Source organism: Megascapheus bottae, chromosome 12, assembly GCF_031878675.1.
Source record: "Megascapheus bottae isolate mThoBot1 chromosome 12, mThoBot2.hap1, whole genome shotgun sequence".
Classification (NCBI taxonomy): Eukaryota; Metazoa; Chordata; class Mammalia; order Rodentia; family Geomyidae; genus Megascapheus; species Megascapheus bottae.
The window spans coordinates 20,435,911-20,448,733 of record NC_143520.1 but is presented as its reverse complement, the minus strand read 5'-3'; the positions used below and the strand labels follow the sequence as shown (position 1 = coordinate 20,448,733).

The following is a 12,823-nucleotide window of genomic DNA, read 5'->3' as shown; positions in this document are numbered from 1 at the left end:
AAGGGAGCCAGAGAAAGGCACAAAGGGCTATGATGGACTTTTACGAAGCTCTCCAGCTCTTACAGGACCACCATCTATGACCCAACCCTTTACATTGCAAAATAAAATAAAGTAAAACCATCACTACCTTGTGTGGAAGGCCAGATATTGCTTTTAGTCTCTGTTTAGAAATAGTACCCTCATCAATTTTTAATATTTACTTATAAAAAATAAGTAATGAATCTGGACTTTAGCACAAGAGAAATCAGAAACTACAAATAAGATGTTTTAGCATGGGAATAACCTGTAGGGAATAGGAAATATTCTCTAGTAGAAGTCTTCAACAGTTATGTAATATTTTGTTTAGTAAAGGACTAATACTATTTTAGGATAAATAAAAAGTGCTGTTAAGTAAGCCAGACCCAAAGAAACATGCTACATGGCTTCCCTCATTTGTAGTAATCAGAATGTGCCTATAATTCTACAAGTAAACACAATGGATGGTAAAAGACAAAAAAATTATACTTGGACATGATAAACTTCAAAATACTCCAAATATTCTCACAGTGAGACCAAAAGAGGATGTTCTTAGGATGGAATCACAAAGACTCAATAGCTATGTGCATATGATCATATAAAATGTGTTTACTGAAATGAACTCCAAGAAATGAAAATGAGGGATTTCTTTTTGTTATTTTGCTCCCCCTTCCCCCCTTTGTTGCTGTTTTAGATTTCTGTACTTTTTGTCTTATATGCAAGTTTATATGTTATGGGGAGAGTAAGGAAGAGCACTAACATGGTGGGACAAAAGATGAATTAATGAAGCAGTGATACTCAACTTGTGGGGAGGGAGATCAGTAGGAAAAAAACTGGGAGTAAATGAGGGAAGAGGTGATACAGTTCAAAAGAAATGGGTGGGTGGCTCACACCTGCAATCCTAGCTACTGAGGAGGCTGAGAGCTGAAGATTGCGGTTCAAAGTCAGCCCAGGCACTAAAGTCCATGAGACTCTTATGTCCAATTAACCACTAGAAAACTTTAAGTGGCACTCTGGCTCCAGAGGTAGGGCAGTAGCCTTGAGCTGAAGAGCTCAGGGACAGTGCCCAAGCCCAGAGTTCAAGCCCTATAACCAACAACAAAAATAGATAAATAAAATAAAATAAATGTACTTATTACCTGGCCTAGTTAATTGTAACCCCTCTGTATATCACCTTTGCAATAAAATAATTAATTCATTCATTCATGCTTTTATTTGTGCAGGCATTCTTTGTTCAATGTGATTAGATATATGTTTAGTCTCTCCAAAATGATCCTTGCACTCTATGGTGCTTCTGCCTTCTTGTAAATTAGTACTTTCTTACTTAACTAGTTAATGTAATTGCAGCAAAGTAGCACATTTATATTCTAATGATCAACAACATTAGCATATAGTGAAAATACAGTGTGAAACTTAATGCACATGCAAATATTTCTATATAAGGTGCAGCACAGGAAGTGGAAGTGGGTTCTTATTTCCACAGACACCAGGGAGAACATTCAGACCATAAAACTGCATGTGCTCATGAAGATGGACTAATATTCTCCTAGCAGAATTTAAAATCATTGCCCACACTGAAGGTGGAAAACGGCCATACTATTCCATGTGTAAATGTGCAAAATCGGTAACTTGAAGGGATGGAGTGGGGTAGGAAGAACTGGGACATGACATTGATCAAGATGTGTTGTGCTCACAAACTGACATTTGTTAGTACAACAACTTAAGGATAATAAAAAAATAAGTTAATAAAAATGAGGTTACACTATTCACTACCTTCCTGTCAAATAATGACAGCTAAAGTTTTCACTCACTGTAGTGACTGGCCCCTAGAAGGGACTTTTATGAAAGACGAATACTCTCTAAAAGGGATCCAGCCATAATAGGGCTGGATCATCAAAATTTGCTCATCAAAATCAAATTCTGGTGAGGAAATGTTCCAATTGCTTTTGTTCTGTAGGCATCCGGATGATGTGAGTGCTAAGTGTACAGCCCTAAAACTTAGAAATCATCTTATAGTTGCAATACTGAGAGATCATTGGTTAGGTTTTGGAAATTTTTCCTAGGTCACAGTTGATGTCATTGACAATATGATCAAGGAAATGCTCTGCAGCTACAGCAACAAGAGCATTTGTACTTACGGTTGGCAGAGCTTCACCAGATCCTGGTCGGTGGTGTTGGGGGGCAGGCCTCGGATGTACAGGTTCGTTTTGCTTAGTTGATCCCATCCTGAATTGCTACTGCTGCTACTGTTGTTATTACTGCTGGTGGTGCTGGGACTGGGAGGGGCCATGGGGTGCGCTGGGACCAGAGACTGCTGTAGGACAAAGACCAGGAGTGTCAGAATGAACGCCCGTGGTAAGAGATCAAGCACCACTCAGAGGCTGGAATGAGCTCTGAATTGAGATGGAGTTACCAAGGTTTAAATACAGATTATACTAAACAACTTTGATGTATAAATATTAATTATACCTTTAAAATGTATTCATTCTATTACAAAAATTATCTCTCCTTCAATAGGAAGCAGAAGGATCTTAGTAACAAATTCTCTGTGCATGTCAAATGTGGCTACATTTATGTAAAATCAATTTATTCGCACATTTTAAGGAACACATCTTCTGAGATGCAAAATTAACTTGCACGGAGCCACATGAGAACATCATCTTAATATACAGTAATTTAAAATCACTACACTTTTGAGAGGGTTTTCAAATTCTGAAGAACATTTGATTGAGAGCTGCTGATCATTTTATTAAGAGGATTCTTAAAAGGAAAAAAAAGAAAAGAAAAAGAAAAAATTTCTTTCTAAGTACAAGAAAGTTGAGTGTAATCCACACCTCAGAGAGATTTTATTTAAGGGGAGCATGTAGCTTCACTGGGGGGCTGGTTGAGAGCCATAGGCCTGCTGTCTTCTGTCTGGCTAGCCCTGTGAAATTTAACGCCTGTGAGAATGGCCCTGTTGCAACCACTCTAACTGTCTCCTGTAAAATGTGCAACCAAGGGCTGCACAAGGTTTATAGTCAGCAGCCATTTAGGAAGAATATATGAAATTGTACCCACACCAGATAATTCTTTCTGACCCTATGTCACATGTGACTTTTGAGGAAGCTAAGTGGCTCAGCTTGGGATGGGAGAGTTTAACCCAAAGTATTCTCACAGCAAATGCTCAGCAGGGCAGGAATGGCATCTCTCATCTTCCTGATTAAAAAAACAACAAGCAAGCAAATCTAAAAAACAAACAAACAAAAAAACTAAGCCAAGACTATTACTTATATTAATAATCATCTAACTTGTTCAACCTACTAATTGAGTTTTGTTTTTGTGTATATATATAGAGAGAGAGACACACACACACACATACATACATATATATATATTTTTTTACATAGAGTGAAATATATCACACTTTTTGTATTTTATTTTAGTGTTTTCTTGGTCATGGTTTCCTCTGCTGTCTAACATGCTCTGCTTGGCCTGCAACCTTTGAACCACTTTTGTACCTCATGTTTTCACTCAACACACTTAATGTAGTATGTACTAGTTTGTGAACAATCTCAATAAAAGAGAGCAAGAAGGTGGGTGGTGGGGTTGAGCTAGTGTTCAGTTCACTAGCTGTACAAAAAAAAATGAAGTGAATCAGCCTTTGTTCATTTAAAAATGGTGTTTTGCAGAAAATGTTTTCTTACATTGCAGATTTTAATGCATTTAATAAATGAAACATCCAGATTAAATGCAGTGTGTACTGAGTATTTAAATTAAAATGTACATTTTATAAATACAATTTCAAGAGAAAGCATCATTCTGTGTATGCTAACATATTAATTATATATCAGAAATTGATGCATAAATATATTTTAGCACATTTTCTCATATTAAACTGCAGTTTTGTTGACATATTTGGCTCTACATGTGTTCAAAAGGACTAGATTTGTATTTTCACAGTTCAAAATACTCCTCAAATAAAAATCTGTTATTAATGGCAAAAAATATGTTATTAATAAATTTAATGATAGTTTTTAAAATTCTGAAGTAAAATAATTTAAAGAAAAAAATAATCATCTAACATACTTCCAATCTTGCAGCTTGATGTCTACTATCACAGTTAAGAAAAGTAGGCATGTGGAGGAAAAATTAAATTATGTAATGAAAAGTTCGACATTCTGGTGCCTTGTAATAAAAACACACCCTTATTTACATCACCATTAATTCAGGTGACCACTACAGGCTCCTGGTTCTGCATCATATTTTTGCGCTGGCCATTGTAATCTCACAGTATGTCATTTACAAAAAATAGCCATTTTTTCTGTTCTTACATATTCCAGATTTTTCCACTGCCCAAGGTCCTTGGTAAGATACCATCCAAGCTCAAATACTCTTTTAAGAGATTTTCAATTAGAAAGAGAGCACTAAAAGGGTTAACAAGTAGTACGTGTGGAAATGTTCTTAACTAAAAGTTGAACTTGAACCAGGAACATCACGACTGCTTAATCCAAAAGACAGAACTGGTCCACCAGAGATCACATCTAATCTGTGTGATTTGTGCCATTGCTGAACAGGAGTAAGCTCTGTTTCCTTGCATTGGCAAAGGTATGAATTCAGTTGCCCAGCAGTGCCACACAGGGCCTTTTTACTTCCTTCAAGGACACTCCATTTTTGCCTTCATTAGCACAAACCTTCTCATTCTGGTTAAAACTGAGATTCCAGGATGTAGTGCGAATAGCCTGATGCCTGTAACTGACATAGAGAACAGCTTTAGGTAGAACTAGATGAAGCTGACTTGTCTCTTAAATTTGCTTTGACTAGAGTCAGAGACACAATTCAAAGCACTCATATTCATAGTAGTCCCCAGGATATTGGGTACAGCTGCAGTAGGTTGAGGCTGTCCCCAATTAAAATAAAGAGCTAAACACACCTCAGTGGTATTGTATTTGCATAGGATAGCATTCTTGAGTCAGGATTCAATCGTTAGCACCAAAACAAAAAATGCTATTTGGAGAAACTGAAAAACCTTGTGGATCATGTCTGTTTCTACTCCCGCTGTTCTGTTGGATTACATCAACATAAAAATCAAATGCACTATCAGATATTCCAACAACTATATCCTGAACCTGTATTGACTCTAACCTCTCCTTTGTCTGGGGTTGAAAAAGGAGTGCACTTGCAAGATTAAAGGAAATACTTGGGGTATGATTTATTTCCAGATTATTTAGACATGAAAGTAGTGGGGTTTTATTTATGTATTTATTTCTGACAAGCGAACTAGACCCATAATTTATATTTCTGAATTCTACAGTTGATTTAATATGCCTGACAAGCATCCATATTTATTATAGTAATGTACCTCCCAGTTCTGTTCTACTAGGGAATGAAATCTTCCCATATTCTGATTAGAGGAAAGAGAATGAGCTCCTTAAAAAAATCAAAATTAAAATTTTATTTAAGTATTTGCTATTTCTCATACCTGGCTGAAGATAAAGAAAGATGCCTAGAATAAAATTGAGGTATTCTTGGTTGTCATGTCTTTTTTTGGTGGAGAAAATTTTAAATCAAACATTAACTACTCTCAACTTTCTAGAACTCAATCTAAAAATATAAGCTCTGACAAGGACTATACACATATCTAAAGAAGAAAATTAAAAGATATAAAAAGTTTACTCCAAAATATTCAGAACAGGCTGATTCTAGTTTAATTGGTATTAGTAACAATAGTATAAACAGCTACCTGAGTACTCTGAGTAATTTATATGCACTGCCTTACATAAAACAAAGTTATATCATTATCCTCCCATTTGTAGATTAAGAAACTGAAGGCCTATGGAACTAACCCCTCAGTATATAATAAGGTCATATGGGATGAGACTAAATGAAAGGAACTCTAGAATATGAAAACAAGAGCTTTATCTTGTGTGATTGTTGTTCTTAATGTACTATATTATTTCTCTTCTCTTTTTTTTTGCCCTTATGGTTAATCACATATTGTTACTGTATCTGACTTTGTTAACATATATATATATATATATGTTTATTTGAAATAGGAAAGGGAAGGGGGAAAACAAGATGATTGGGAAGGGGTAGGGGGAGGAAATGGGGACAAATACAATATCAAATCCAGAGCTTCTAACATTACTCTAAATGGCATTCCCAACCACCTTCTTTTCACACCAAAAATGAAAAAGTTTCTTTCCTCTTCTGTGCTCATCCTAATTTCAACCTAATTACTAAATTTAAGCTTTTCTGAAATGTAACTTAATACCAATGCTAGCCATGCTAAGAACATAGAAGGTGCCTCTGAATTCATTTGATGAGCACACGGTTGGTGAGTGTCTTAAAAGGAAGAAAAAAGAAAAGGTTAGCTTTAAGAAATATTGGTTTAGAATTTTTACCTTATAAATGCTTCTATTAAAGAATGAGTTCTGAGGGGTTGGAGAAATCCTGCAATGGTAAACCTTAGCAGCTGTGAGACCTGGAGTGCAATCTTCTCAATTGCATGCACAAAAAGTAAGAAGACAAAAGGAAAAGTACAAATTTGAATACCCCCTCTGCAAAAAAGCACAGAGCTTCCTCAGAAACTTGAACATAGAATCAAATGTGGTGGTAGATGCCCAGCTGAGGAAGAATGACCATGATTTCAAAGTTGGTAAATGCTACATCATAGGCTTCAGTGTCAATACAAACAAAAATGAGACAATACAGAGCTAACATACAATTCAACAATCCCAATCTTAGGAATTTATTTCCAAAGGAAATAAAATCAGTCTGTCCAAGAGACATCTGTACCCCTACATCTTTTGCAACACTATTCACATTGGCCAAGAAATGGAAACAACCTAAGTGCCCGTCAACTGACAGATGAACAAAGAAACTGTGGCACACATGCACAGTGGAAAAAAAGAAGAATCAAATCTTGTCATTTGTGGCAGCCCTGGGGCAATGGATGGAACCTAAAGTCATTTTGAAAATGAAATAATCCTGGCACAGAGTGCCACTCCCACTCATGTGGAATCTGAAAAAGCTGACTTCATAGAAGTTAAGACCAGAATGGTGGTCAACAGATGCTGGGGGCGGGGGAGGGGAGGTGTGGAAATAAGAGTGGGGAAAGGTTAGACCAGAATCAGAAGCTCTGGTGTGCAATTCCACATGAACTGATAGGTTGAGCATTTCAAAATCATAGAAAAATTGGAAAGTTTTGAACATAAAGAAAGGATAAATGTCTGAGGAGACAGGAGGATCATAAAGTGGAGTTCACCCTGGTCTGATTTCAAGGCCAACTTGAGCTATACAGTCAGACTCTACCTTGAAAAGCAAAAAGAATGGGGAGACTTGTCTAGTTTGCACTAAGGTCTGAGTTCAACTCCCAACACTGCACATAAACAAGCATAAATGTAATAAAAATAAGAAATCACTGTTTTTAAAAATGAATCAATTCTGTCCATTTTACTCTACAGCATATTGTTCGACCAACAGAATTTGCAAACTCTGAAAAGCCTTTATCTTCAGCTTGAGATCTTGATCAAAATAAAACAATTACACCATGCAGTTTAATAATGGCATGAATGGTAGACTTAAAGAAAAGAAAGAAATTTGCGAAGGAATGATTTTCAGCAAACTCTGTTTTCATCACTTGGCTATCCTTTTTTATTTTGGCTCTCAAGGTCCCTAGCCTGCCACAAAATTTGAAAAGACTCCTATAGGTAAAGCTTCCAGCTAGTTTAGTCACATGCAGTCTAATTAGGGAACCCAGTGGAAAGGACCACAGTCACACTCCCATTCATCCCCCAAAGAGCCAGATGTATCCCAGCCTTTCCCTGGAGTATGTCAGGTAAGCAGGGCAAGGGAACTAATTTAATTCCATTTCCAGGATAACATTTATCTAGGCTTAATTTGTATGCCCAAAATGGTAGAAAACAGTCAGTGGGAAGTAAATAGGGAGAGCATTAACAGAATCCTTGCCCTGCCTACATGAGTATGATACCAGCAGAAAAGGGCTGATTGGTCCTTGGGAGGACTTCCTCTATGAGCAGTCCTCGAGAACTTCCTTTGTGCATGGCAGTCAGGAAGAAAGGCCTTCCTGCGTGGACAACACTGGAAAAGCACTTCCAGTAAAGGCAGACAGTACTCATGTCTCCATCCTGCCAGGAAGATCCAGTAGGACTCCTACAATTAAAATTTTTTTTAAGAAAAGCACTGACAACAGGCACCTAGGATAACTCCTCCATAGAACAACTGTATTTCCTTCTGTAACATTTCACCTTCCCGGACCATCAACACACAGTGTCTTCTATACCTAGAAGTCTTTACAGAAGAAGTACATGTGAACTAGAATACTTTAGTAACCATGCACATAGTTACAGATTTTTACACATCAAAATTAAAGACTTGTCATTTTAGATTCCATTCTGATTTCTTTCCTAGTTATTTTAGATTCCACTCTGATTTCCTTCATACAACTAATAAGCTAAAGAACAATTCTCAGATTAATCTTAAAGCCGAAGCAGTCCTCCTCTCCTGACCTCCTCATTTAGCAACTTTCCTAAAACGTCTAATTTTGAGGGAAACAAACTTAGGATCTGCCTTTGATTTCCCTCAAGTTTTTTTAAGATTATCATCCTTAAATGTAAGGTCATAATCCCCACTCCAATTAAAGTTATAACTCTTACATCTCAATTATAGTTCACACACACACACACACACACACACACACACACACACACACACCACACTACCTTCATGTCTCCCCAAACAGCAGGGAAATTGAACACATGCACTATTTTCTACTATTTCCTTTATCCAGAAGCAAAATAATTGCTACAGTTGCTCCTGAGAATTAGGAAAGTTATGACATATCAATTTCAGCAAGAATACCATAAAATCAAGTCTTGCATGAATTAACTACTATCCTAAAGATACTACAATTGACACTAATTTCCACTGGTTCACTTTTCAAGATGTATAAGGTATAGAACAATGTAAAAGAACCAGTCAAACAGAAGCTGGGGTGGCACTGAAAAACAAAAATCTACTTTCAACCTAGTTGGGAGTTGTTTCTGTTTTGTTACCCAGAGGCTGAGAACAGTGGCTGGGAAAGAGAAATCTTGGTACTGAAAGTGAAAAAACAAATCTCAGAAGTGGATAATGAACTGTTAAGAGTTGAGAGTAGCTGTTTTTCCTGGTAGGTCAGGACAGAAATGTTTGAGGCTCTTAAGAGTAAGTCACAGTTTCAAGAAGAAAGTCTGCATACTGATGAAGAAGTGAGGAAAATCTGAATCCCTTTGGTATGACTGTTACTTGATAAAATTACATAATTAATGACTGGTTTTCAGACCTTCATTGTCCCTTGTTTGGAAATAAACTTCGCAGGTTCTCAAGATTATAAAATGAAGCTCCAGATTACTCATGGATTTAAATTTGTCAAAAGAGAGAAATCCACATTGCATTAGCTATTCAAATACAATTTTTTAAATAAAAATGCTTTGTGAGCTTCACAAGTAATTCTCCGTGATATCTATCAAAGACTGCATCAGTAAAACTGCAATCTTTGCATAGAAAGTTCTTCACTTGGAGCTGGGCACATGCCTGTAATCCTAGCTACTCAAGAGGCTGATTATCATGGTTCAAAGCCAGCCCAAGCCCAAAAGTGCCTGAGACTTATCTCCAATTATTTCCACCAGAAAACTGGAAGTGGTACTGTGACTTAAGTGGAGTATGATAAGCTTGAGCTGAGACGCTCAGGGAGACAGCACCAGTACTTACGTTCAAGCCCCACAACTGACCAAAAACAAAAATTCTTCACTTAAATTTATGGATAAAACATCATTTTATTAGATGTCAAATAAGACTCACATTACTGACAACAACATGACAGATGGAAGAAATACATGGAGACCATATTGAAGATGTGCAAACACCTTAAAGGGGAATTGTTCCTCCGTACTAAAAGAGCTTGTTGAAACTTTTGGGGATAGAGGTAGTGGTTATAAAGAGGTGAAAAGAAGAAAGGGTAAATTTTGATAATCAGCAGTGGAAAACATACAATAAATATACTCAGTGGCTTCTAAGGTCAAATTTTCCTTCCAGATTTGACCACATAACTAGATTTCTTACCATTCAATTTTCAAGAGCAATCCTGTGCTCACACAAGCAGTCCAATTGTTCTGTTCCTCAAATGGTTCCTCCAGGAACCCTAGTGACTTTTCAGGTTGCCCACTAAGAATTCCTGGCCAAGAAACACAGCAGGGTGATTGTGCTATCTGTTTCTCTAGTTTTTATAACAGCATTGTTGAGGGGGATCAGAGGTATCAATGGGGAGATGTGTGGCATTAAAAAAGTTAATGATCAACATGAACATACTAAACAGAAGACGTTAAATTTAATTTCCTACCAGAAAATAGAGGAGCTAAGAGAAGAAGGAAGAATCTTAAGACAATGATTTCAAAAGTTCCTTGCCAAGGAACCCATTCATTGGAAAATAAAGCTTTTAATGGTTGACCCTTAGCTTTACCTACTCTCAGCTAGCTGTATCACAGATAACAGTGTAGAATGGTATAGTTTCTAAAACTTGTCGGAGATCACGTTGAGGAGATGGCACAGCAGTAATGCAATGCTGAGGGAAAGCAGTGAAAACTCTGAAAGGTGGAATGAATTAGCCAAGATAAAGGCTAGAAGGATCAATCTGTACAAGTCAGTGAAATGCCTGACCTGTTTGGTTTAGGGGAAGCTTCTGATGATTTGCTGTTTGGTCTGAGAACACTAGAAAGACAGGAGGAAGAACCTAGAAAACAAGGTAGAAATAGACAAGTCACCCCAAAGTCCCAGGAACAGAAAAGAAACCTGAAGGCATTACTGAAGAGGATGGTTTGTGGAAAACCAAAAATGATGAAGATCTTTCTATTCACCCCTCAAGGAAAGAAAACTGGCTACTTAGAAAACAACCTGGCAAATCCAAATTCAAGTTCTACCTCGAGCAGAAAAAGAAATGAATGCCATCCTTGACAGTTAAGTTGTTTCAGGATGATTCCTGAGTTAGCTTCTAGCACTACAATGCCTTTCAGTGCTCCTTAGGCCAACCCTGAGTGTCTACTGAGTCACAAGTGATCTAAAGGAAATATTCCAGCTGGACCAACATTTCACTTAAACCTAAAGGAATGAGTTTAAAACAAAACAAAACAAAAAAAGAAGCAATTTTCAGAACACTGGAAACTGGAGTGTCCTCCAGGTAACAAAAAGACCATTGCTGCTGAAATCACCTGACAAATACAACTCTGCTGGGAGATTGTGTTTGTGAGCAGCTGGACACATTGATGTCTGCATGGATAATCAGCCTAAAAAATCCTCACTTCACATTCTGTTCACTCTCTTTTACATAAAAGGACTCAAACCACCTCAGAAGAAAACTCAAGGAAGTAAGCACATTCCATCCCAAACAATCAGCAATATGATAAACAAAATTCTATCCAACTTCAGATGCAAAATTAATGATTCTCTTGGGGCCAGGAGTCTGGCCTAGTGGTAGAGTGCTTGCCTAGAATGCAAGAAGACTGGCATTCAATTCCTTGGTACCACACACATAGAAAAAAGCCAGAAGTGGTGCTATGGCTGAAGTGGTAGAACTCTAACCTTGAGAAAGCCCAATGACAGTGCTCAGAGCCTGAGTTCAAGCCCCAGGACTGATGAAAATGCTGAAGGAAGACATGGAGCACGTTCCTGCCCTTCTGAACTCCATTGGAGGAGTTTCTAGGTCCACAGAAGAACCTGGTGAACGGGATCCCAGCAAACTCTTACTTCCCTTTTTGACTTCAAGTAAACTGAAGAAAGACAACCTCATAGGGAAGTGAAACACTGCTTCCACCATGACACTTCCGAACACCTCTGCAGTGTTGGCAGTTCCGTCCTTCCCCACAGAGGAGAGAGGGCTCAAGGGGACAACTTCCTCCCAGCTGTGAGCTCCAGTAGGCTCTCCAGCAGTTTATGCCTTCCCTTTGTCTTGTGAGAAGTATTGCTGAGATCACAAAGTTCTCTGCATGGAAATTAGCCACTCTGAAATACACTTTCTCCACATTAAATGTTTCTCAAAGTGATTAAATAAAAATTAAGTTAACAATTATGATTAAACTACCAAAAAGAAAGAAAGCACCTTATTCAAGTCACTCACTTAAGTGCAGAGGGACATGAAAGCAAGCTTGCAGTATTGTGAGTTTTATAAATCAGCCCTAGACAAACAAAAGTATTGTTTACACTTTAGGAATAAGTAGCATTTGACTAAAGTAACTTAGTAGTATTATCACAGACAGACGGACGGACGGACAGACAGACAGACAGACGGACGGACGGACGGACGGACAGACAGACAGACAGAAAGAAAGAAAAGAAAAGAAAAGACACCTGAAATCTTATCTGACAGTATTGTGATTTTTATACATCCAAACAGAACATCCATAATATCAGCAGGCATTTTTTTGTTTAGTTAACAACTCCAGGATTAATGCTAAAGTTTGTGCAGGTGGCGCTGGAGATGGAGGTTGAAATCTTGTGTGCTAGACAAAAACCCTACGATTGAGCCAAATCCCTCACCCTTTGGCTATTTTCGAAAGGCTCAACTATGCAACCCAGGTGGATTTCAAACTCATGATCCTCCTCCTTCAGCCTCCAGGAGTCCTGTGGTTACAGATACAGGGCCACACCAGGCTGATGTTGATGGCTGTTCTTTTCTCATGGTACAGTCCAGCACATTTCATATGACACTATTAATTACAGAACGGGAATGATGCTTGCATAGGATGACTTTTTGTGTAGTAGTAGGTGTATTTCTAAACAC

General features: G+C 37.7%; 1 protein-coding gene across 9 annotated transcripts in view; it reads right to left on the bottom strand.

The window, feature by feature from the left end:
- The window catches only part of Rbms1 (RNA binding motif single stranded interacting protein 1), a 230,786-nt gene that overhangs the window by 97,749 nt on the left and 120,214 nt on the right, over positions 1–12,823 (bottom strand). For 8 of the 9 annotated variants that reach the window (XM_090342756.1, XM_090342754.1, XM_090342761.1 and 5 more), the window contains exon 2: positions 2,154–2,329. In XM_090342756.1, the coding sequence (XP_090198882.1) occupies positions 2,154–2,329 (176 nt within the window). The remainder of the gene's footprint in view (positions 1–2,153; positions 2,330–12,823) is intronic. The other variant, XM_090342757.1, reaches the window with a different exon arrangement.